The 21423-nt window shown below is 32.1% G+C and overlaps 6 protein-coding genes across 8 annotated transcripts; all 6 read left to right on the top strand.

Annotated features, from left to right (window-relative positions):
• Positions 1-6: 6 nt before the first annotated feature.
• Dlic (dynein light intermediate chain) lies at positions 7-2860 on the top strand. Of its 2 annotated transcripts, none has more exons than XM_047058571.2 (6): positions 7-820; positions 1026-1331; positions 1525-1660; positions 1721-1832; positions 2033-2137; positions 2198-2860. In XM_047058571.2, the coding sequence occupies exons 1-6, from the start codon at positions 313-315 to the stop codon at positions 2645-2647; spliced, it is 1617 nt and encodes a 538-aa protein (XP_046914527.2). In that variant the 5' UTR covers positions 7-312; the 3' UTR covers positions 2648-2860. The 2 variants fall into 2 exon arrangements, with proteins under 2 accessions (XP_046914527.2, XP_046914526.2); XM_047058570.2 differs by having other exon boundaries at positions 2186-2860.
• A 2941-nt stretch (positions 2861-5801) lies between these two features.
• LOC124494716 (uncharacterized) lies at positions 5802-11823 on the top strand. Its single transcript, XM_047057971.2, has 2 exons — positions 5802-10731; positions 10803-11823. Exons 1-2 carry the CDS (start codon positions 7194-7196, stop codon positions 11453-11455), a joined length of 4191 nt encoding a protein of 1396 aa, XP_046913927.2. The 5' UTR covers positions 5802-7193; the 3' UTR covers positions 11456-11823.
• LOC124494720 (acetyl-CoA acetyltransferase, mitochondrial-like) lies at positions 11646-13378 on the top strand. Its single transcript, XM_047057976.2, has 3 exons — positions 11646-12090; positions 12152-12751; positions 12815-13378. The coding sequence occupies exons 1-3, from the start codon at positions 11850-11852 to the stop codon at positions 13246-13248; spliced, it is 1275 nt and encodes a 424-aa protein (XP_046913932.2). The 5' UTR covers positions 11646-11849; the 3' UTR covers positions 13249-13378.
• Positions 13379-13563: 185 nt separating this feature from the next.
• LOC124494722 (uncharacterized) lies at positions 13564-14440 on the top strand. 2 transcript variants are annotated; one of them, XM_075729260.1, is made up of 4 exons: positions 13564-13679; positions 13737-13982; positions 14040-14207; positions 14274-14440. In XM_075729260.1, the coding sequence occupies exons 1-4, from the start codon at positions 13670-13672 to the stop codon at positions 14339-14341; spliced, it is 492 nt and encodes a 163-aa protein (XP_075585375.1). In that variant the 5' UTR covers positions 13564-13669; the 3' UTR covers positions 14342-14440. The 2 variants fall into 2 exon arrangements, with proteins under 2 accessions (XP_075585375.1, XP_046913934.2); XM_047057978.2 differs by having other exon boundaries at positions 13737-14207.
• A 38-nt stretch (positions 14441-14478) lies between these two features.
• Positions 14479-15411, top strand: LOC124494755 (uncharacterized). The gene is made up of 2 exons (XM_075729651.1): positions 14479-14747; positions 14818-15411. Exons 1-2 carry the CDS (start codon positions 14479-14481, stop codon positions 15353-15355), a joined length of 807 nt encoding a protein of 268 aa, XP_075585766.1. The 3' UTR covers positions 15356-15411.
• A 283-nt stretch (positions 15412-15694) lies between these two features.
• On the top strand, positions 15695-19865 carry LOC124494717 (uncharacterized). The gene is made up of 4 exons (XM_047057972.2): positions 15695-16311; positions 16364-18887; positions 18942-19472; positions 19530-19865. Exons 1-4 carry the CDS (start codon positions 15774-15776, stop codon positions 19798-19800), a joined length of 3864 nt encoding a protein of 1287 aa, XP_046913928.1. The 5' UTR covers positions 15695-15773; the 3' UTR covers positions 19801-19865.
• The last annotated feature ends 1558 nt before the right edge of the window (positions 19866-21423 follow it).

The raw sequence follows: 21423 nt of genomic DNA, 5'->3' as shown, positions 1-21423 counted from the left end.
CGAGCAATAGCAACGCCTTGTTTTTGTTTTTTGTGTGCGGAATTTTATTAGGTTTTGAATTTTAATTTTTTCGGATCAGGTTTATAAGTTTCATGATAAAAATCTTGAAGCTATAAATCAGACATTAGATTTTAATTTATAAAATTTGAATTATAATTAGATTAATCGAGCATTTTTTTTTTTGGAAACTTTCTTGAGACTTTGTCCTTTTTCAGTGGAAAAGTTTCAACAAGTCGTTTTCTGTTCGTCTGTCCATGCCACGTGTGTGTTTTTGGTTCCGGTTCTACACATTGTAGCTGTTGAGTTGAGCACATGGCACCATATCGTAACAGTGCTCAAAACTCTCTATCATCGAATGTTAATGATTCGATTGAACCGACTGATCGTGACATTTGGTCATCAATATTGAAACAAGTTCAACAGACTGCAACGAATAAATTACCTTCGAATAAATCTATTCTTGTACTCGGTGACAATGATTCTGGTAAATCATCACTCATTGCTAAGATGCAAGGCATCGATACAACGTGCAAAGGATCCGGACTTGAATATCATTATCTAATGGTTCGTGATGAATATCGAGATGAACAGACACAATGTGGTGTATGGATATTGGATGGCAATTATAATTGGAAATCTCAATTGTTAAGATTCGCATTGAATAAAGATAATTTTGAAGATACAACCATACTTGTTGTATGTTCAATGACTAAACCATGGGAGATGATGAATTCACTTCAGTATTGGATGAATTGTCTACAAAAACATGTACAAAATTTAAATTTGGATTCGAAAAAATTTAAAGAATATCAAGATAAAAGTAAGTTATCGATAAGTGTTTTTTTCAAAAAAAAAAAAATATTCAATACTTGTATAAATGATGAGTTATTTTACACAGACCTGTCATGATTTTAATTCTATGATAATAATACGTAAAAACTGACTGTGATAATTATGATTGAATCATTTGTTTTTTTTTTGTAAAAAATTATATTTGATAAATTTGAATTTATTTTCTTATTTAGATACACGACGATTCCAGGATTACATTTCACCTGGTGATGAAATAGAAGGATTAACTTCGATGCGTCGTTCGCAAAATGGTGATCACTCAACAACATCCACAACCGGTAATAATGGCATTCCAATTGATCATATCGAACCTGAACGAGATCCATTACCTTCTGATGTACTATCACATAATCTTGGCCTGGACATAGTCGTAGCCATTACAAAAACAGATTATATGTCTACATTGGAAAAAGATTATGATTTTCGTGAGGAACATTTCGATTTCATACAACAATATGCTAGAAAATTTTGTCTTCAATGTAAGTAATTTTGTGTGAATGATTTATTTATTTATTTTGTGATGAAATTTGACGATTATGCTACAGACCTCATATGAATTTTTATAATGATCTGATGTGAAAAAAAACTGAATATTATCAAATTGAGAGAAATTGTGTGATTTTTTTGCACCCATAATAATTTAACCACATCATTTTTTTGTTTTGTTTGTAGATGGCGCAACTTTGATGTATGTTTCTGCTAAGATAAACAAAAATTGTGATCTATTATATAAATTTCTTATACATCGGATTTATGGATTAAAATTCAAAACTCCAGCATTGGTGGTCGAAAAGGATGCTATTTTTATGTAAGTTACAAACTCTTGTTTTTTCTTGTAAATCATCATCATCTTATTTATTTCAATTAGACCATCTGGTTGGGATAATGAGAAAAAAATTTCCATTCTTTATGACAATATACAATCATTTTCACCTGATGATAATTATAATGATGTGATAATGCCACCACATAATGTTAATGTAAGTTAATATGAATATGTTTTTTATTTTAATACTTTATTCTAAATCAGAATGATGCGCCTTTTTCATATACTTTCGTTCTCCTGAACATTTTGATGAAACATTTTGAAACTGACTCTTATGTTTTCTCCATTTAACAAAAAGATCTTTCAAGAATATCTAATTAATCATACATTTTCTTCATTTTTTTTTTGACATAGCCTACTATGAAAGAGCCGGAAATTGTTTCCGAAGATGATCAGATTTTTTTGATGAAATTACGAACACAACTGAATCAACAGGTTCCATCCAATATTACTAACACGGTAAATTTTGGCATTTCTTTTTAATAATAATTTTTAATTATTTTTTAGTCACTAATGCAGCCACTTCGAGGTACCCCCACTGGTGGTAGTCAATCATCATCGTCCAATACAGCGACACCGGTTGGTGGTAATACTGGTACCCACAGTGGTGGATCGGCCAATAAATCAGATCGTCGACAATCACATCAAACACCATCAAGTCATAGCGCTAGTCCAGCTGCTGCGGCTGCTTTTCTTGATGCATCCGGTAAAGCATCACCCGGTGGTGAGCGTGTTTTGCAAACGTTTTTCAACTCACTATTGAGCCGAAAATCGGTTGGAGGATCAGGAGGAAACAGTAGTACACCTAGTAGTGGTAATTCATCTGGATCTGTTCGTAATAGCCAATCTGGTGTCACAACACCCAATTCAGCATCATCAACGGCTGTCGAATCATTACGTACCCGTGATGTACAAGCTGAATTAGATCGCATAATTGAAGGTACAAAATCATCAACAAACGATGAATGATTTGATCACGTGTAGTAAAGAATCATGAAAGATGGCAATTATTTATGATGTTTTATTTATTTTTATTCTTTTCACAAAAATTACAATAATAATAACTAATATTTATGTGGGAAAATTGTTTCAAATTGAATAAATCAATTCATTGAATCATTTGTTTTTGCTCCATGTGATGATGGTGATGTAAATGATTCAAGTGATGAATTTTTTAAATTTTCCCAAAATGACTTTTATTTTTTTACTTTTTGTTTTATTGTTTCATTGAATTTAAATTGTTACTTGGGCAATTTTATTTGACAGTCTTTGCTGTATGCAAATTCTGTTTTTCTTGGAACTTTAGCACTATAAAAAATGTTAGATAGATTAGATATGTGTAAATATTTGTTATATCAGTAGATGACTATGATTATTCATTGATGACGACATCAAATATTGATTGTTTGTCAATAAATCAAACAGTCATAAATTCCGATTGCTTTCAAGCCGGATAAAATGATAGAGTTTTGATTTTATCATAGGTAACTAATAGTAATATGTGGCTTCCATCTATCAACACCAATTCATTCAGTACAGTAGTCGTTTGCCCAAAAAAAATTGCCAAATTTACGTCATTTACTTTTCATGTAAAATGTGTGAAACAAAATAAAATCCAAAATAATAATAGTAAAAACCATGAATGTAATAAGCTTTTACTATCGAAAAAAAATGCTTATTGCATTGCAAACTGATAAAAAGGATCGATATTTGGACGTTATAGGATTAGGATTTCACATCTATATCTACATTAAGAATCAAGAAAAAAAATGGAAAAATAGAACGCAACAGGTGAATTTTAAATTAAAAAATGGAAAAATTGAAAAAAAATTCTTACCTTGAATTCTATTCAATAAATCAAAGGGAAAAAAATTTCATTCATTGACATTGAACTTGTATTGATTGCATTTTTATTTTTTTTTCTGATAAAATTTATTTCATATTCGATTTGGTTTATTTATTATTTTTTTTTTTTTTTAATATTGAATTTGACAAAATTAATATTAATATACCAATATCAAATGAATGCCACCATTTAAAAAATAATAATAATAATAAAGTCCACATGATGATGATGTTGTTGATAATGATTATCTTGTTTTTCATTGATCCATTTCAAGGATGACAAATTTCATTTGAAATAAAAATTTCAAATTTGTTTTTCTTCTCTTTGACATATTGATCATATCATATCCTATATACAATCATGTATCAAAAAATAGTTTCAAAAAAAAGAAATACTTTTTAGAAAAATAATTTTTTTTCCGAATTTTCTAATCCATCCACAATGATGATGTTGAGAAACCTATAAAATAATAAATAGTGCGTATGTATACACACGGGACAAGCATACAGTGAGACAGACAGGTAGGCAAAACGGAAATATCGGCAGTGATTTTTTTTTGCCTTCCACTTCATTTCAAGGAAGTTTAGTGTTTTTCCCATTTTACATTTTTTTTTGACGATTCAATCTTCTCAATTAACATCATCTCTCACTTTCTCATTCAATCATTCTTCATTCATTTTCTGTTGTTTTTTGTTTTCACATCGACCGTATCGATGTTTTTTTTTGTCAGGTGGTCACCATTTTTGTCGATGATTACGACCAATCGATCGGTTTTTTTCTGTTTTTTTTTGAACAACGATTGGACAACAAGAAATTTATGTCAAGAGAGACAGAGAGAAATCATCGACAACAACGTTTTCATTTTTTATTATTATTTTCACAAAAAAAATTTAATGCGAGAAATTTTTTTCAAATATTGAATAACTGAGGATGGTGATTACAACGATAAAATCATAGCAAATAGTAAAAAATGATGTTGAAAAAGAAAATTTTCTTTTCTTTTTCGAATGGGTCCTATTGCCATCGCACTTATTTACCATTTCCTATTTAAATGATTATGGAAGGATTTTTTTTTGCATGAAAAAAATATCTTTTTTCTCGTTGATATCATCATCATCGTTCATACACTTCTGTTGTTATGAATCTCAATATATAAATTTTTTTTAAGATCTTCAAGTCAAAAAAAAAATCAAATAAATTTGTGTAAATATTTGTTACAATTAGATATGGCGTCAAACACATATTTAAACATTTTGGTTATATGGCAATCAATACCCGAAAGGCAATTATCATCATCATCATCATCATCATTATGATTACCCGACAAAATACTAAAATGAAATGAGGATAGACGTTCATTTTTTTTTCTTCTGACTGCATTGACGGATAATCAACACAACGATCGATCGACAACATTAATCAATCACCGTCGATCAGATCATTGTGTTTAACGAACAAACTAGATGGAAAAATTATTTATTTTAAGTAGATTGGAAAAAAATTTCCATCACAAAAAAAACATGCTTATACAAATGAATGACGACGAGCAAACGGATTTTCCGTTTCAATGTCCGTGTCCGGGACCATCATTACCCGGGAAATGAAGATGTAAAAGAGAAAGACATGTTTTACGTAGTAGTCTTTCTGGAACAATCTTCGGTTGTATCTCTTTATGTGTCTGTTTGCATAGACTCTTCTAAAAATTATTATTCATTTCCGAATCTCTTCCGATCCAAATTGTTATTTGTACAGATACAAACAAATAAACACACACACACACACACACATCAATGTTCAAATACTTTAATGGAAAATGAAAATTACAAGAAAAAACATGTATGCATGTGAGGAAACCAAAAAAAAAAATCATAAGATTGTCCAGAAACTCGTTGTTGTTTTTGTCGTTGTTGTTGTTTTTGTTGTTATTGTTCATGAGAGTCATGTGATATTATCTATTGGATCCATCGAATCCATTAACAACAACAAAAATGTACAGGTGAATCCGGCAAACAAACAAACAAACAAACATGCAGACAGACATACAGTGTACATTTGAAGGGTTAGAATGTTTCGAATAAAAGTCGTAGAATGAATTTTGGATCAACATAAAATAACATTATCAACTACCTTGATTCAACTATGGATAGGATGATGTGGTGGATTGGTGTGATTTTTCCAGGAAAAATGTGCTACTAATACTTCTTAGTGTACAGATAAATTCATCCAAATGCCAAGTGTATTTCCCGGTTTTTTTAATCCAAACGTGTCATTCAAAAACTCTCCAGTTCATTTTTGTAAGTGAAACAAGTTTTTTTTACCGATTGATCGATCGACCATTACGTGACATCATTGTGGGCAGCGAAATACGTTTTGTTTTAATAATTGAAAATAATTTTAAACGTGACAATATTTTTTCATTTTCAAATCATATGCTTTTTTCTATCTGATTTATTTGTCTGTAAGCCTGTTTGTTTTGAATATATTTCAACGAAAGCAACAACAACAACAACATCGAAACAAATATCTCAAACATTTATATCTTGAAAAATAATGATTATCAAATCGATCGAATTAAGCATTAATTAATATATATATTGATTGATAAATTCCGAATCCGATCAAAACAGATTCACAATGATTGATGAAAACAACAATATCTGGATTTCCCACTGAGAATTATATATTTTTTTGTCATCTTGCAATCGCTTTCACACTCTTCAAGCGAAATTAACAACTTTGATTTTATCTTTCTTTCGAATAAAAAAAAAAACATAACTCAACGGAAACTACCGGTGATACCTCTTATTTATCATTATCATCATCATCTTTGAATTTCAAAGAAAAACAATTCACAAAGCAAAGCTATATATTTTAGTGTCAATATTTGTATATTGGGAAACAAACAAAAAACCGGCAACAGCTGTACTTTGATGTTTGTAAATTCATGTGCGACAATAACATGCGACATAAAGAATTTGTTAAATAGGAGGAGATGAACGAATAAGTGACGTGTGTATTATATCTACATATGTGTGTGTTTATTATTCCTTTCAACATGTATTTGTTTCTTATCATCAAATGCAATATTTACCTTGACAATGACAATGAACCATTTTCATGATGCCACTTGTTGGTTGATGTTTGTGCATCGTATTTTGTGTATATGTCAATCGTGCATTCTACGAATATTTTATGAATTTCTTAGGTGTGTTAAAAATCCACTTGATCGTTCATTGATCAATTATAATGTGATGTGATGTGATTCTCTTTGTACAACCCATAAATTTTTTCGTCGGTTTGTTGATTTCTCATTTCAATTAAAATTTATTTGATAGCATCATAGCAAAACGACAAGAATGATAATGATGTATATCGACATCGAACAACAGCAGCGGCAACAATATCCATTCATTCAACATAAAACCTTTGATCATGTTCAATACGGCTCGTCAAATCAAAGTTGACTATCCATGAACAACAACGACGACAACTAACAATGATCACAGACATCAGTTATCAATATAACATCTCTTTTTGCAAATTGCCATCACAATATAGTTTGATGAATTCGTTTGAATATTGAATTTTTTTTTCATCATTTGTTCAATTTTCGACTCAATTTTCAAAAGAAGTAATCAATTATTAGTGATTAATTAAATTGCAATAACAATGTCGCCTACATCGCCAAAATTATTAAGGACAAAACTTTTCCTTTCATCATCATCATCATCATCATCTTCGCAAAATGATGATGATAAATCAGTGACTAGCAATAATAGTACCACAACAACAAAATCAAAAACATCCGATATTAGTTTGGATATTGATTCACAAACCAATGTTTGTCTTGCATGGCGGAATCTTCGATTTGAAATAAAAAAGAAACGTTTCTTCCTGCCTACAAAACAAACCAGCAAAGTATTACTACGTCGACTCAATGGAACACTTGAATATCATCACCTAACCGGATTTATGGGGCCATCCGGTGCTGGAAAAACTACATTGCTCAATTGTCTCAATGGTAATGTTCGTGATTCGGGTCTGACAAGAGATTCGGAAATTTATCTGAATAAATTCGAACGACAATCCCCTAGGATTGGATTCATTGAACAACATGTAAATGAAACAATCATTGGTCGTTTGACAGTCCGTGAAATACTTCGTCATGCATTCCTTTTCAAAAATGGATGGAAATTTCGTTCTAGAGCTCAGATACATATCGATTCAATAACTGATGAATTAATGTTGGATCGATCCGTATTGGATCGACGTTTCGAACATTGTTCAGGTGGCGAACAGAAACGTATAGCCGTGGCACAAGAACTTATGTCATTGGTACCACCATCTTTACTGTTTGTCGATGAACCTACTACAGGCCTTGATTCGAATGCAGCTTTTTTGGTCATGCGATGTCTTAGAAAATTGGCCAATCGTTATCGTATGACTGTTGCTGTGTCTATACACACACCGAATGCGGAAATTGTCGAAATGTTTGATAAACTATATATATTGGCACGTGGAGGCGTCTGCATTTATTCAGGCACGCCGGCCATGTTACAAGAAAATCTTCAACAACAATTAAATCAATTATCAGATATCAACTTTAGTGAACATAATCAATCAAGCCATGCAATGGAAGAAAAAAATGATAATCATCATGAACGACCACCAATTGAGCAATACCTAAAAATTGCTTGCACTGGTCTAGAATCAGATTACGTTCGTTTATTGGCCGATCGAACATTGGAGATGGAAAATGAAAAATTACTACCTCACATATCACGATTAGATTTTCTACCTTGGGGAACGCCTCGTCGTTTGAAGCCCTTTACTATTGGCGATTTACTTTTGCAATTATCTCGTCTCTTCCGGGTGGTGTTTGTTGTTAATGGCCACGTTTTCTTATTACAAATCCTAATGTACGTTCTATCATATCTATTTCTGACATTCACCTATGATCCACAAATGGTACGACCAAGTGGTTGTTATTCAATATCATCAGAAAATCAAACTTGTGGCCAAAAACTTAATGATGATGCATTAATGGAAACATATGTTAGCTATCAATCATTTTGTATAATGTACACCGGATTCGGTATGGTCGGCATGGCATCAGTTGTTTTTTCTCCACTTCTCAAAGTGTTCCGTAATGAACATCGCAATCGATGGTATTCGCTTGGAACATTTTTTTGGTCATATCTTTTTGTGCGATTCATCGAAATGAACATGTTCACATTGGTCACAACAATACTCGTATATTTTCCCAGTGGTCATCATACAATTGAACCTCTCTCTATGACTGATGCTGGAATGTTTCAGATAAATTGGAGTCGTTTTGGTCATTTCCTTGGTCTTTTTTGGCTTTACAACGTCTATATGCAAAGCATTGGACAATTGGTTGCCGTCATATTCATGGATAATGCTGAACTATCGTTGATCGTATCGTACGTTTATTACATAATACTTTGTCTACTCAATGGCTATCTCATCAATCTCGAACATATGAAAGATCCGTTTGTTTTGAAAGTTGCGCAATTATTAGCATCAAATGTAATATCAAAAGGTCTTCTTTGGTCATTTTATGGACTTGATCGTTGTAATCAAGAAGATTTTTTTTCAGTCATCCTTTACAAATATTACGTCAACCCGGAAACAGTATATTCGAGTCTGACGCAAGTTGCATGGAATACATTGATTTTACGGATGGCAACATTGGTTTTTATGTTCATAAGATTCGATTTTTCATGGCAATTACGACCAATGATCTGTTCGAAACGTTCTAAAACAAAAAAAATTGATTATCCACCTTTAGGACCTTCATCGATAATATCTATTGTAAAGAAAACACCTCATCTTCCAAAACGAATCAAACACAATTCCGAATTAGAATTTGAACAATTTTCACGCGACAAGATTATCGTAGCATGGCGAAATCTTACATTATTTGGTTCTAGTTCAATACATGAAATACGTTCGGTACGTCATTCTAATTCGAAAATAATTCTGCGCGATCTGAATGGACAATTTCGTTTCGGTACAATGAATGCGTTGATGGGAACCTCAGGCTCAGGAAAGACCTCGTTGCTCAAAGTACTGAATGGTCAATTAAAAACACGGCTTAGTGTCGAAACAAAAATCTATTTGAGTCGATTTACACCGATCAGAATTTGCTATCTTACTCAAGAAGTTTCTGGCCACCTGTTGCCTGGACTAACGGCTAAACAAAGTTTGATTTATGCATCAAGATTAAAAAATTACTCGATGGGCATACATGAAGCGATGAAAGTTGATCATGAACAAGTGGCAATAAATTTATTAGACGAATTGGATCTTACAGAGACTGCCGAAACAATGGTACAAAATTGTTCAGGCGGTGAACGTAAACGCTTAGCATTGGCATTAGAATTGACATCAATGTGGATGCCCAATCTAATCTGTATTGATGAACCAACCAGTGGATTAGATTCAAATTCGGCTGAGATTGTTATTGGTTGTTTGCGTGAATTTGTACATCGACATAACGTAACGATTATAGCTAGCATACATCAGCCAAACACCGATCTAATGAACATGTTTGATCAGATTTACGTGCTGGCCAAAAGTGGTGTTGGCATCTATTCTGGCCCACCATCTATGATTCGACAACATTTATCACAAATAACTGGCTATAATACATTTGGCACAACTTTTCCCGTTGAAGAATTGATTAAATATTCATGTATGAATCATGATGATCCAGTCGTGCAAAAATTGGTTCAAAACAACGATCTCAACATAATCACGACAACGATGGCTAACAAAAGTTTGGAAACGGAAACTCAATATGTACCGGATGGAATTCCATTGAATCGCATTCGTTTTTCTATCGGATCATTGCCAATTCTTTGTTCACGTTATTTAACGTTCATTTATGGCTACCTATGGCAAGAATGGGCAATGTTTTTCATTATTTATATATTCTATGGATTTTTTCTTCGTTATTTTTTCGATCCAAAGATTGCTTTGGCTGATGGATGCATATCGCTAGAGGAGGATTTCAATCAAACATGTAATCGTTCAACAGCCAGTATTGAAGAGGAAACAAATCTGACAAGTAATGGCCGATATAATTTTTTTGCTCTCAATATTTTTGCCTTTTTGGTTATGCTTCAATGTGGACTTGCTTTTGCTAAAGAGACCAAATTTTTTTTCAATGAACATCGTAATGGTAAGTTTTTTTTGTTACTGTAAATAGACAGTCATTCTAAATTAATCATCTACATGTATTCCGGAAAACAGGTTGGTATAGCACGGGAATATTCTATCTGACAAAATACCTTTACGAAACTATTACAATGGTGGCCATTGTGGCTGTATATTTATGGATAATTGATATCTATGAAACTGTTCATCCAGGCATTTATTGGTGGATGTTTTTATTGCTCAATCTTGGTATGCAAGCATTTCAAGGTCTTAGCCATTTTCTTACATTGATGGCTGATGGAAATTCATTCATATTCATTGCAATGGCAAATTTTTCATACATTATGATGTTATTGACGGCAAATTTTTTCAGCCGAATTTCTAGTCTTCATTATATATTTCAAATTGTATCATTCTTTTCTATTTGTCGCTATATGAGTGAAGGTAACATGATATTACAATATGGATTTGATCGATGTGGACCTAAAGAAATTCAAGCCGTCCTATATAATCTAGAGATTCCGGGCAACCATTATTTTCATCATTGTATCCAGATGTTATTATTACATATATTTATTTATCGTCTAATGGCATTGGCCGCTTTGATTGCTAAATCTAATCCATTGGAAAATCGTCGTAGACGTGCTGAACGTATTATAAAATATCATGAAGAATTGAAACCATCCAATGCCATTATACCTGGTCTTAGTTCACATGTGGAATTTCATATTAAAAAAATTCATTACTAAAACAAACGCACATGAAAAATAAGATGAATTTTTTTTTGTTAATAATTTTTTTTAAATACAATTTTCTTATCAGTTTCTCATTTTTTTTCCATTTTGAATTCTTTCAATTCATATTATTATTATTATTCGGTTTAGGTGTTTTGTTATAATTTTTTTTTTCTCGTCTTTTCAATCATTGTCTCTATATAAATAATTTTTTTTTTGTTTTGATCAAAAATACATAAGAACGTATCATTTGAATAGGATATGATTTCACATGCTTGGAATCATACGCGTACACATGACAGACGATAATCATCTTCATCAAATCAATCAGAGAAATGTTTTTGACAAAAATTATTGATAATAAAATTATTATTATTTACAAACAACAGTCGTTCTGCTTAGTATATAGATGATACTGTGTTTTTTTATTCAAACAATGTTGAAAGTGAATAGATTCTCAATAATCCATTTGATTGGAAAACGTAATCTGTCATCAACAAATATTAAAGATGACCAAACATACATAATATCGGCCGCACGAACACCAATTGGATGTTTTCGTTCAAAACTTGCCCAATTTACAGGTCCACAATTAGGAGCAATAGCTATTCAAGGTGCAATCGAAAAATCGACCATTATCACTAAAGATTGTAATTTTTTTGTCTACCTTGTTTGTTGAACTTTTAAATTTACTCTTTTAAATTTTCGTAGTAATCGAAGAAGTCATCATGGGAAACGTACGGCAAGCTGGTGTTGGTCAAGCACCTGCTCGACAAGCAGCATTAGGAGCTGGTCTACCAGTGACTGTTGCAACAACCTCATTGAATAAAGCCTGTGCATCCGGAATGAAATCTTATCAGATATTAGCACAGGCTATCCAATGTGGTCAAATTGATATTGGTATTGCCGGTGGCCAGGAAAGTTTTTCCAATGTACCTTTTTTTCTACCTCGTGGTGATTTACCGTATGGAGGCATCAAATTGATCGATGGATTACAATTCGGTTTTACCGATGTTTACTATAAAAAATTGATGGGAGCATGTGCCGAACATACGGCCAAAAATATGAACATATCTCGTGCCGAACAAGATGATTATGCGAAACGTAGTTATGAGCTAAGTGCTCAATGGGCATCTAAAGTAACCGAATTGGAAATTGTACCAGTCGATATACCAGCAACTAAAAAAATGCCAAACCACAAATTTGGCGAAGATGAAGAATATCGGCGTGTAGATTTTTCGAAATTTTCTAAATTGAAGCCGGTATTTGAACCGAAAAATGGAACAATAACAGCTGCAAATGCTAGTAAAAGTGAGTAAATGGCATATATTTGTGTTAGAGTATAGAATTTAAAATATCTTTTATCAACATTAGTTAACGATGGTGCATCAGCTGCTGTTTTAGCATCGGGACGAGCCGTTCGAAAATATGGTCTTAAACCTTTGGCCAAGATTGTTGGATTTGCCGATGCAGCTGTCGATCCGATTGATTTTTCCATCGCTCCAACATATGCAATTCCAAAGTTACTTGAAATGACGGGTTACAAACAAAATGATATACATCTATGGGAGATTAACGAAGCATTCAGTGCCGTTGTGTTGGCTAATCTACGATTACTTAAAATAGACATTTCTAAAGTAAACATTCGTGGTGGTGCTGTTAGCCTCGGTCATCCAGTAGGAATGTCTGGTTCACGCATTGTCAATCATTTAGCTTTACATTTGGAACCTGGACAAATGGGTGTTGCAGCTATATGTAATGCTGGGGGTGGTGCATCCGCATTAATGCTCGAAAAGATGTATAATTAAATTTTATTTGCATGATATAATTGTTATTGAGATTTAGATTGTAAAATTTTGTAGAAATATCTGCATTATTTAATTGTTAGATATAAATGTCATTTTTGAGACAAATAAACATGATTCAAGAATTGATCAATGATTTATGGCCAAATATCGACAAGTTGGTATAATTGAATCAATGTATTAACAAATCGCCTTGACAATGACATTTGGAAATTTGACAATTTCAACATCGCGGCAATCATTAGTGATTTATAGCTGGACAAATGCAAATTCCAATCATGACCGATTCGTATAAATACGATGTCATTTAATTCGATAAATCGATTTGTTTTTTTCTATTGGCTTCAAACATACATACACAAATTTAAAAAAATTGTTTTCTGTGATTGACAAAAATCTTGATCCATTTCAATCTATATCGAGAATGAAATCAGGTAAGAATTGAATTATATACATGGAATATGACTTGAATTAATCTATTTAATCCATAGGCTCTATTCATTTTCTAATACTGGTTTTACCAGTTATACTTGCCAATCAAAATCTCACAGTAAATGACACCGAACATTTAAAAAAATCGGATTTGGTAAATAATTCAACAAAAGTCGATCAATACAAGGAAAAACCACAAGAAGAATCACTAATGATTGATGAAACATTCCATGATGAACAACAGGATGATGATTTGGCTGAATTCGAATCACCTGATTTTGAATCCGAAGAAGGCATTAAAACAGGTGATGATTATTATAATGATTATATGACTCATAAAGGACCGGCCACTACCCATAAAGGTGATAAAGGAACTACCAAAAAAGGTGGTGGGGCAACCACCCATAAAGGAAATGGAGCTACAACTCACAAAGGTGGTGCTGTAACAACACATAAAGGTGGTGCTGTAACAACACATAAGGGTGGTGGAGGAACCACACCCCATCGTGGCCACAATGGAAGCAACAAACGTAAGTTATTTGATTGGAAGCATTTTCTATGTGTGATGTAAATTCTTGATTAAATTGACGAATTAGAATCGGCGTACAATTTAGGAACAATTTTTGTCGTATTGGCCATCACATTCGGGCAAATCATCGATTAACGTGTTTCGTTCTTTTTTTTCCAAATCGAATTTATATTTTCTAATTATTTATTTATCGAAATGTTGAATTAAATAAATAAAAATAGCTTGAATCATTTTTTTCTGATTGATTAATTTTTTGAACATAAGCCACTCGAATGGAAAGTGTTAATTCTTGTTGGCATTTGAATCTAAATAATAATTGGTATGGCCAAGAGTCGTTGCCATCAGATTTTAATATCGGTAATTTTTTACGAAAAGAAAAATTATTGGCTGCAGCTAGAAAACTTGATCAATCATCATCATCATCATCATCACCAAATAAAAGTCCGATTTCCCGATCATCAAAAACATTGAATCGAACAAGTCCGATAGATTCATTCGTTAAATTCGATTATTGGTCATTGGATCTTGAATATTTGATTTGGTTTGACTCATTTCTTTATAAAGAAACTTTTCGGTCATTTTTTTCTAATAATTTGCCACTTTATTTAAAGTTGTCTAGTTCCAATCATATGGTCATTTTGGGGCGTTTTACTAATTATTGGTTTCATCCTAGCCGATTGCTTTCAACAACATCAACTCGTTTTTACACTATCATCCGTATGGTATATCATTAATATCTTGGAACAGATTCTAACAATTTTGGCATTGACCTACGCTCGAAAGACGGAGGAATGGCTGAAAAAATTATACATACTAGATACAACTATTGGTTCGAAAATTTTCCTCACTATCATCCATTTCATATGGATGATGATTGTATTGATGGTCGAACCTTGTGGACATATTTGTTCCAGTAATTATTTCAACAATGATAAAAGCGACGATAATGAATTTTTTGGACATCGTCTAACTAAATGGATACAATTCTATGATATTCAAATGGTTGCCATCACACATGCATGGTGTTCATTGGGTGAACTAATCACAGCCATGTTATTATCAATCAAACGTAATGATCTAAAAATCTATTCATTATGGCGTATGGATCGTTTAGATGATTATATTAAAGAAATCCAAACTTTTATGTGATCATTCTCAATTGTTATAATCTTAATTTTGCTTTGACCGCTGAAAGAACCAGCGAAAAATTATTTAGCAATCATTTTGACATCAACTGTTGTAATAAACATTTATAAAGCAATATTATCGTCCATATTTGAGTAACAGCTCATAGGCGGAAAATAGTTTGAAAATTTTATAGAATTCCTATAGGAATAAAACCTTGAATGTTTATTATATCACATATTTCGATTGTTTAGTATCGATTGTTTGTAAGTTAAAACGCATTTGCGCTTGCTCATCAAACGCTCTTTTGATTGGCTGATCGAAAAATCATAAAACGACCGTTGATTTCTAAAATTCGTTTGAACTCATCCAAAGCTTACAACAAGCATTTTCGTGTGTGTAGTTATTGTCGTCGGTTTGAAAAACATTTTTTTTTAATATCATGTCAGATCTTTCTTTTCTTGGTTTACCGGTTTCTGGTAGCCAAGATTCTAATCAAGATAATCATCATCAAAACGATTTAAATCATACGACTAGTTATCTAATCAATTTCAATGCAAATTCAAGCTCAATATCAAACCCCATCGATTCGAATATAACCGAATATCTGCCAGCGAAAAATCTAATGGATTTTTCTTTTAAATTGGTCAACATGTCTACCGATTCTAAGGATGAGTCTAACGATCAAGATAATGAAAAAAATCAAGTTGTCGGTGAGTTGATTGATAATTTGATTGAACATGTAGAATCGAATGAATCGATCAATTATGCTGACGAATGCAATGAAATAGATAACGAACATCTTGATTCAAAAAAAGGTGAACATGAAAATTCATCAGAATCAATCGATACGAGGATTGAAATGAATCAAGAATTAAATGATAATCCTGGAACCCAGAATCAATCTTCATTTGATGATTTTTTCAATAAATTTATGGATCCAGAACACGATATTTCATTATTTTCTGGACCATTAGATGGTACGATTTTTGTTTTGTATTTTTAATATTATTATTAAACTATTTTCTTTAGGTATGAATGAATCCCAATCCGAACAATCATTTCCACAACAGCCATATAAATATATTTCTGTCGAATTGGACGATGTGGAAACTACATTTACGATTCCATTTACGTTCTCATTGGACAAAATCATATCAACAAGTAGAATGAATTTCCAAAATAGTGACGAAACTTTACCAATGATGAATGATGTTAACAAAACACCCAAAAAACAGCTTTTGAATGAATCCTGCAAAAATGATGAAAAGTCAGTCGACTTAAAAAATGATACGGAAATTGGCAAACCAGATGACGACGAAATGACTCACGAATTTGACAATCAGAATAACGACGAAAATACTAGTGCAATTAATGATTTTTCAAACACCTCATTTGAGATGAACAAAGGAAATGGCATATTAAGTGAATCCGTTTATCGTTATATGACGTCATTGATGCGTACTCCACCACCCGATATCGTTATAATCTCAAAAGATGAAATGGGGCAGATTCAGAGTAGCATCGAAGAAAATGCAGCTTCATCCGAAGTCGGTACCGATAGCTTTGTGGATGCACAAGAAGAATTACTTGACCAAACATTGACCGATCATTGTGAGGATGAGGATCATGATGAAAAAGATTTCGAATTAGTTTCAACACCAACATCCAAATCGCCTGACCATACCATATCTAATAATCGACTATCATTGAATATTGACCAACTTAATGTATCACCTTGTTGTACATTATCCAACAATGGTACAGTTACAAAATCACCTAGCCTATTGGCTCAAATTTCCGCTGATGATCAAGAATGTTCGTTTTCCTACGAAGATCGTTTAGAATTGTTGGAGACCAAAATTACATACGAAAAAAAAATTGTTGAATTATATGAAAGACTTGATCAACAAAAAGAAGCTATTTCAGAACAGGTGTCAAAAGTTCACATTGAACAAATCGATCACATTCGAAAGGAATACGACGTTCAATGCCAAAAATCTCGTGATGAAGTTGATAATTTGCGCGCTCAACAACAAATTTTGCACGACAAATTAGAACTACAAAAAACTCGATATAAAACAGTCGTTGGTGAATTGGAAGAAACAATGGAACAATTGCGAATGGACAATTCTAGTATGAAGAATCAGTACGAAACTACCGCTTTCATTCAAATCAACGATTTAAAACAACGTCATGAACAATTGTCAATTCAATTATATGAATCACAAAATGAAAATCAAATACTTAATAATGCTATGCTTGAAATGGATAAAGATCGTCATGATCTAAGAGAAACTATTCAATCTTTAAATTCAAATATCATTGAATTGAATCATCGTCTTGTGGAATCGGTTCATGACCGGGAAATCTTGACTGTTCGTCTGAATGAAACATTAGCACAAAAATCTACTTTTGAAAATGAATTTCAGTCAAAACTAACAGAAGCCAAACAAAAAATCAATTCTCTGGAATTAATTGCCAATGAATCAGAATCGAAAATGGAAAGTCTGGTTTCCGATCATCTCGAAGAATTGAATAAATTAAAGCTGGAAAATGATGAAACTATTACCAAACTTCAAAATGAAATTAACAATTTGAATTCTACACTTGAATCAAATCTTTTCAATTTAAAGAATCTTAATGACGAATTTGTTCAAAAAAATAATGAGCTTGAAAAGAATCTTCAAGAAATGAGCAAACAAAACAAAAAAATTCTCGAAATCGAAACAAGTTTAAAACTAATTCAATGTGAAAATGAAAAATTAAAATTGAATGATCAAAAAATTGTACAATTTGAAACAAAAATCCATGATCTGGAGACTAAATTGTCCAAATTGAAAAATGAAAATGACTCTTTGAAACAAGATGTTCAAGTGAGTTTGACCAGAGAACAAAACCATAAAGTAAAATTGGCCAATTCGAAATCAGAAATATCAAAACTTATGGCTGTAAATCAAGAACTTTTGGATGCTAAAATCGAATTAGAAGAAGCGCGATCCAATATAGAAAGTCGTCTTTTTGATTGTGAAGAACGGAATATTTTGTTGGAAACAAAATTAGAACAAGTCGAACAATCTGAAGTAATCCATCGTGATCTACAAAAGTTGTATGATGATTTTCAAGCTAAACACGCGCAATGTGATCAAATCGGTGATGAGAATCAACGATTGCATAACGAAATGGAACAGTTGCGAAAGCAAAATAAAGAATTGTTTGAAAAATTTGAACAATCGCGACATGAATGGACAGAATCGCGAACAAAATTATTGGACAACAACGATCGCCTGCTACAATCAAATGACACAATGGCTGGTAAAATCGTTGAATTGAATGATATGGTTCAAAATTTAACGAAAAAGAATGCTTCTTTGGATTCTGAATTGAAATCTGGTCATGAACAATTGAAAAGAAAATTCGATGAGACATGTCAGCGTTTAGTGGAAACAGAACGAGCCAAATTTGAATTAGAAACAAAAATATCAACAATTATGGCGAAACATGAGAAAATGGCCGATGAGTTTAAAAAAGCGGAAAAACAATTCTCGGAAGAAAGGTAAAGTGTTTAACTAGTTTTTTTCGTTTTTTAATAAGAAATTTCATTTATCAGATCCCTTTTAGAACAAAAGCTTTTAGTATTGCAAAAACATTTACGAGTGGATAAAGACGAGAAAGAATCTTTGGATAAAGAGCTTTTATCGTCGGAAAAAAATCTGCAAACAGCACAATTGAATCTGGAACAAATGCAAGTCAAACTTGCCGAATGTAATGATGAATTTGTTCGTTGTCAAAACGAACTTGGCCAACAACGTGAACATGTCCTACGTCAACAAGAACAAATTAATGTTTTGAATGAAGAATGTAAAACATTGAAAAAATCAAATTTTGAAACGGAACGATCTCTCGATCAAGCTTGTGAGCAGTTGGGCGTGACGTTGAAAGAGTTTAAACAAGTCTCACATAAATATAAGATTTCTAAATGTTTGATTCCGGCTCTACAGAGTAAAATTGATCATCACAAAGAAGGTGGAGAAAAATTAATTAGTGACATTACCAGTATGATGGCCAAAATTGATTCAAACAAAAAAGATTCGATCAAAAACGAAAAAGTCAAGGCGATTTTGAAAAATATTACTGATAGGTAAGAGACAAACAAATAGTATGACAATTTATTTAATGAGATTTTACCGTTTCTTAGGCTTTCTTATCTGACAAAAGAAAAAATATTGGTGATCGATTCCGAACAAACTCCTGTTATTAATGCTGATGAAGCTCGAGTTGCTGAAGTCAAACATCAAATGCCACCACCGTCGTCATCACTTTCATCATCACAATCAACATCGAAATCTGCACGGGCCTTCAAACCGATTGAATTGACATCAGCAGACGATCAACAAATATCTGATGGTGTTCGTCGTACAATGGTTCCTAAATCATTGAATGTGACAAACAAAGAAAATATTCTTTAAACATACATACGTATTTTTTAAAATTTGAAATAAATTAATTAATAAAATAAATTAATAAATAAATAGATGGCACTGTTGTACTTTTTTTAAAAAAATGGAAACTGAATTTTGGAATTCAAAAATGTACAATTTATGACAAATTCCGTCATTCATGTCTATCTTTATTACATTACTAATATTGATTAATGAACCAGGCATTGATTGTCATTGACGTGCAGATGCTTGTCAATGTGTGTCTAGATAGTGAATTAAACACACCCCAATTGGCAGTAATGATTGCGTGCCATCTATCCATTTTACGTCTATAGAATTGATATAATGGTTATAGTGATGGAACCTTGAAACGAAAAACGTATTGTTGTTTTATAGCAAGAAATGAAGCTATCTAAAGTTTATTCATGTAACCAACTTGGTCATTTATTAATGATACGTGATTGCTGTTTTCTTTTGCGTGTCTTGCCATTTTGGATTGATTTTGGATCGATCGATCAATGAATGAAAAAATTAAGTCATTTTGAGAATCGAGAGAACAAAAAAATCATAGGTCATTCACAGGAACGATTTATTCTAGATGAAAAAACCTATTGAACATTGTTCATTGTCAAATTGATCACCGTTCAAAACGGAAATGATGGTAAAAAACCATATTCGGATTGACAGCATACATTTTTTTTCTCAATCTATTTACTCATTGGACATTAGAATCGAATCGAATGTTTTTTGCGTATGAGAATGTTAATGATGATGATATGATAAATTTTATGATGCTAGTTATTTTTTTTCGTCGTTCAATCTATTCACTTATTTTCCATATATACTTGTTTAATATTTGGTTATGCATTCACCCTCTCTCTCTCTCTCTCTCTGTGTCTGTCTATTTCAATTATATTCCATTTATGGCCAATGCTTTCGATATGGTTTTCATAAACAAGGAAAAGTTGAATGAAAAATTTATCCCTTTTGATGACGACCATTCTTTCAATTATTCTTGATCAATCAATCAATTTGTTTGATCAGATCATGACATTTCTTTTGATAACGATCAAAGTTTTTTTTTCTACACAATCATATGACACCGTCATCATGATCATGATAATGATGATGATCATAAATTGATTTTTTTTTTTGATCGAGTGTACATGAAAAATATATGGTTACTGTAAGCATACATGTAACGCAAGTTAAGTAATAGCATACCATTCTCTAAAATAATAATTCACTAACAACAGAGCATTCGAATTCAAAATCAACAACTTGACTGGTTGAATATTATTATTATTATTATTGTTGTTGTTGTTGTTGTTGTTGATGATATCTGTTCGTCATTCGTTATTAAATTTTCCAAACTTTTTATACAATGAATGAATCATCTTTCGTTGTTGAAAAACAATTACCGGTACATTGTAATTTTTTTTTCGATGGAAAAGAATTTTCTTTTATGCATGCATATCAAACAGATTGGGCAATATTGTTGTTGCTAAAATTATACAAACTTTTCAAAAATATAACGCTGAACAAGCGCATCCAATCAAGCTTGGTCGATTTATTTAGCTGTACGAATATTTGCCAACAATTGTTTCGGGATTTTTATATTCAATCTCGACATTTTCAAGAATAAAAACA

This window comes from Dermatophagoides farinae, chromosome 3 (genome assembly GCF_024713945.1).
Source record: "Dermatophagoides farinae isolate YC_2012a chromosome 3, ASM2471394v1, whole genome shotgun sequence".
In the NCBI taxonomy this organism is placed as follows: domain Eukaryota; kingdom Metazoa; phylum Arthropoda; class Arachnida; order Sarcoptiformes; family Pyroglyphidae; genus Dermatophagoides; species Dermatophagoides farinae.
Note: the sequence above shows the minus strand (reverse complement) of the source record. Positions and strands in the feature narration are given on the sequence as shown.

What these genes read in the sequence shown, in the direction of transcription:
- Dlic (XM_047058570.2), top strand. Translation starts at nt 313, where the DNA reads ATGGCACCATATCGTAACAGTGCTCAAAACTCTCTATCATCGAATGTT. An exon ending in TGCCACCACATAATGTTAAT is followed by an intron (nt 1,833 to 2,032) that starts GTAAGTTAATAT and finishes TTTTTGACATAG; the next exon opens with CCTACTATGAAAGAGCCGGA. An exon ending in CATCCAATATTACTAACACG is followed by an intron (nt 2,138 to 2,185) that starts GTAAATTTTGGC and finishes ATTATTTTTTAG; the next exon opens with TCACTAATGCAGCCACTTCG.
- LOC124494716 (XM_047057971.2), top strand. Translation starts at nt 7,194, where the DNA reads ATGTCGCCTACATCGCCAAAATTATTAAGGACAAAACTTTTCCTTTCA. An exon ending in TTTCAATGAACATCGTAATG is followed by an intron (nt 10,732 to 10,802) that starts GTAAGTTTTTTT and finishes TCCGGAAAACAG; the next exon opens with GTTGGTATAGCACGGGAATA.
- LOC124494720 (XM_047057976.2), top strand. Translation starts at nt 11,850, where the DNA reads ATGATACTGTGTTTTTTTATTCAAACAATGTTGAAAGTGAATAGATTC. An exon ending in GACCATTATCACTAAAGATT is followed by an intron (nt 12,091 to 12,151) that starts GTAATTTTTTTG and finishes AAATTTTCGTAG; the next exon opens with TAATCGAAGAAGTCATCATG. An exon ending in AGCTGCAAATGCTAGTAAAA is followed by an intron (nt 12,752 to 12,814) that starts GTGAGTAAATGG and finishes TATCAACATTAG; the next exon opens with TTAACGATGGTGCATCAGCT.
- LOC124494722 (XM_047057978.2), top strand. An exon ending in CCACAATGGAAGCAACAAAC is followed by an intron (nt 14,208 to 14,273) that starts GTAAGTTATTTG and finishes TTGACGAATTAG; the next exon opens with AATCGGCGTACAATTTAGGA.
- LOC124494755 (XM_075729651.1), top strand. Translation starts at nt 14,479, where the DNA reads ATGGAAAGTGTTAATTCTTGTTGGCATTTGAATCTAAATAATAATTGG. An exon ending in GATCTTGAATATTTGATTTG is followed by an intron (nt 14,748 to 14,817) that starts GTTTGACTCATT and finishes CTTTATTTAAAG; the next exon opens with TTGTCTAGTTCCAATCATAT.
- LOC124494717 (XM_047057972.2), top strand. Translation starts at nt 15,774, where the DNA reads ATGTCAGATCTTTCTTTTCTTGGTTTACCGGTTTCTGGTAGCCAAGAT. An exon ending in ATTTTCTGGACCATTAGATG is followed by an intron (nt 16,312 to 16,363) that starts GTACGATTTTTG and finishes TATTTTCTTTAG; the next exon opens with GTATGAATGAATCCCAATCC. An exon ending in AAACAATTCTCGGAAGAAAG is followed by an intron (nt 18,888 to 18,941) that starts GTAAAGTGTTTA and finishes TTCATTTATCAG; the next exon opens with ATCCCTTTTAGAACAAAAGC.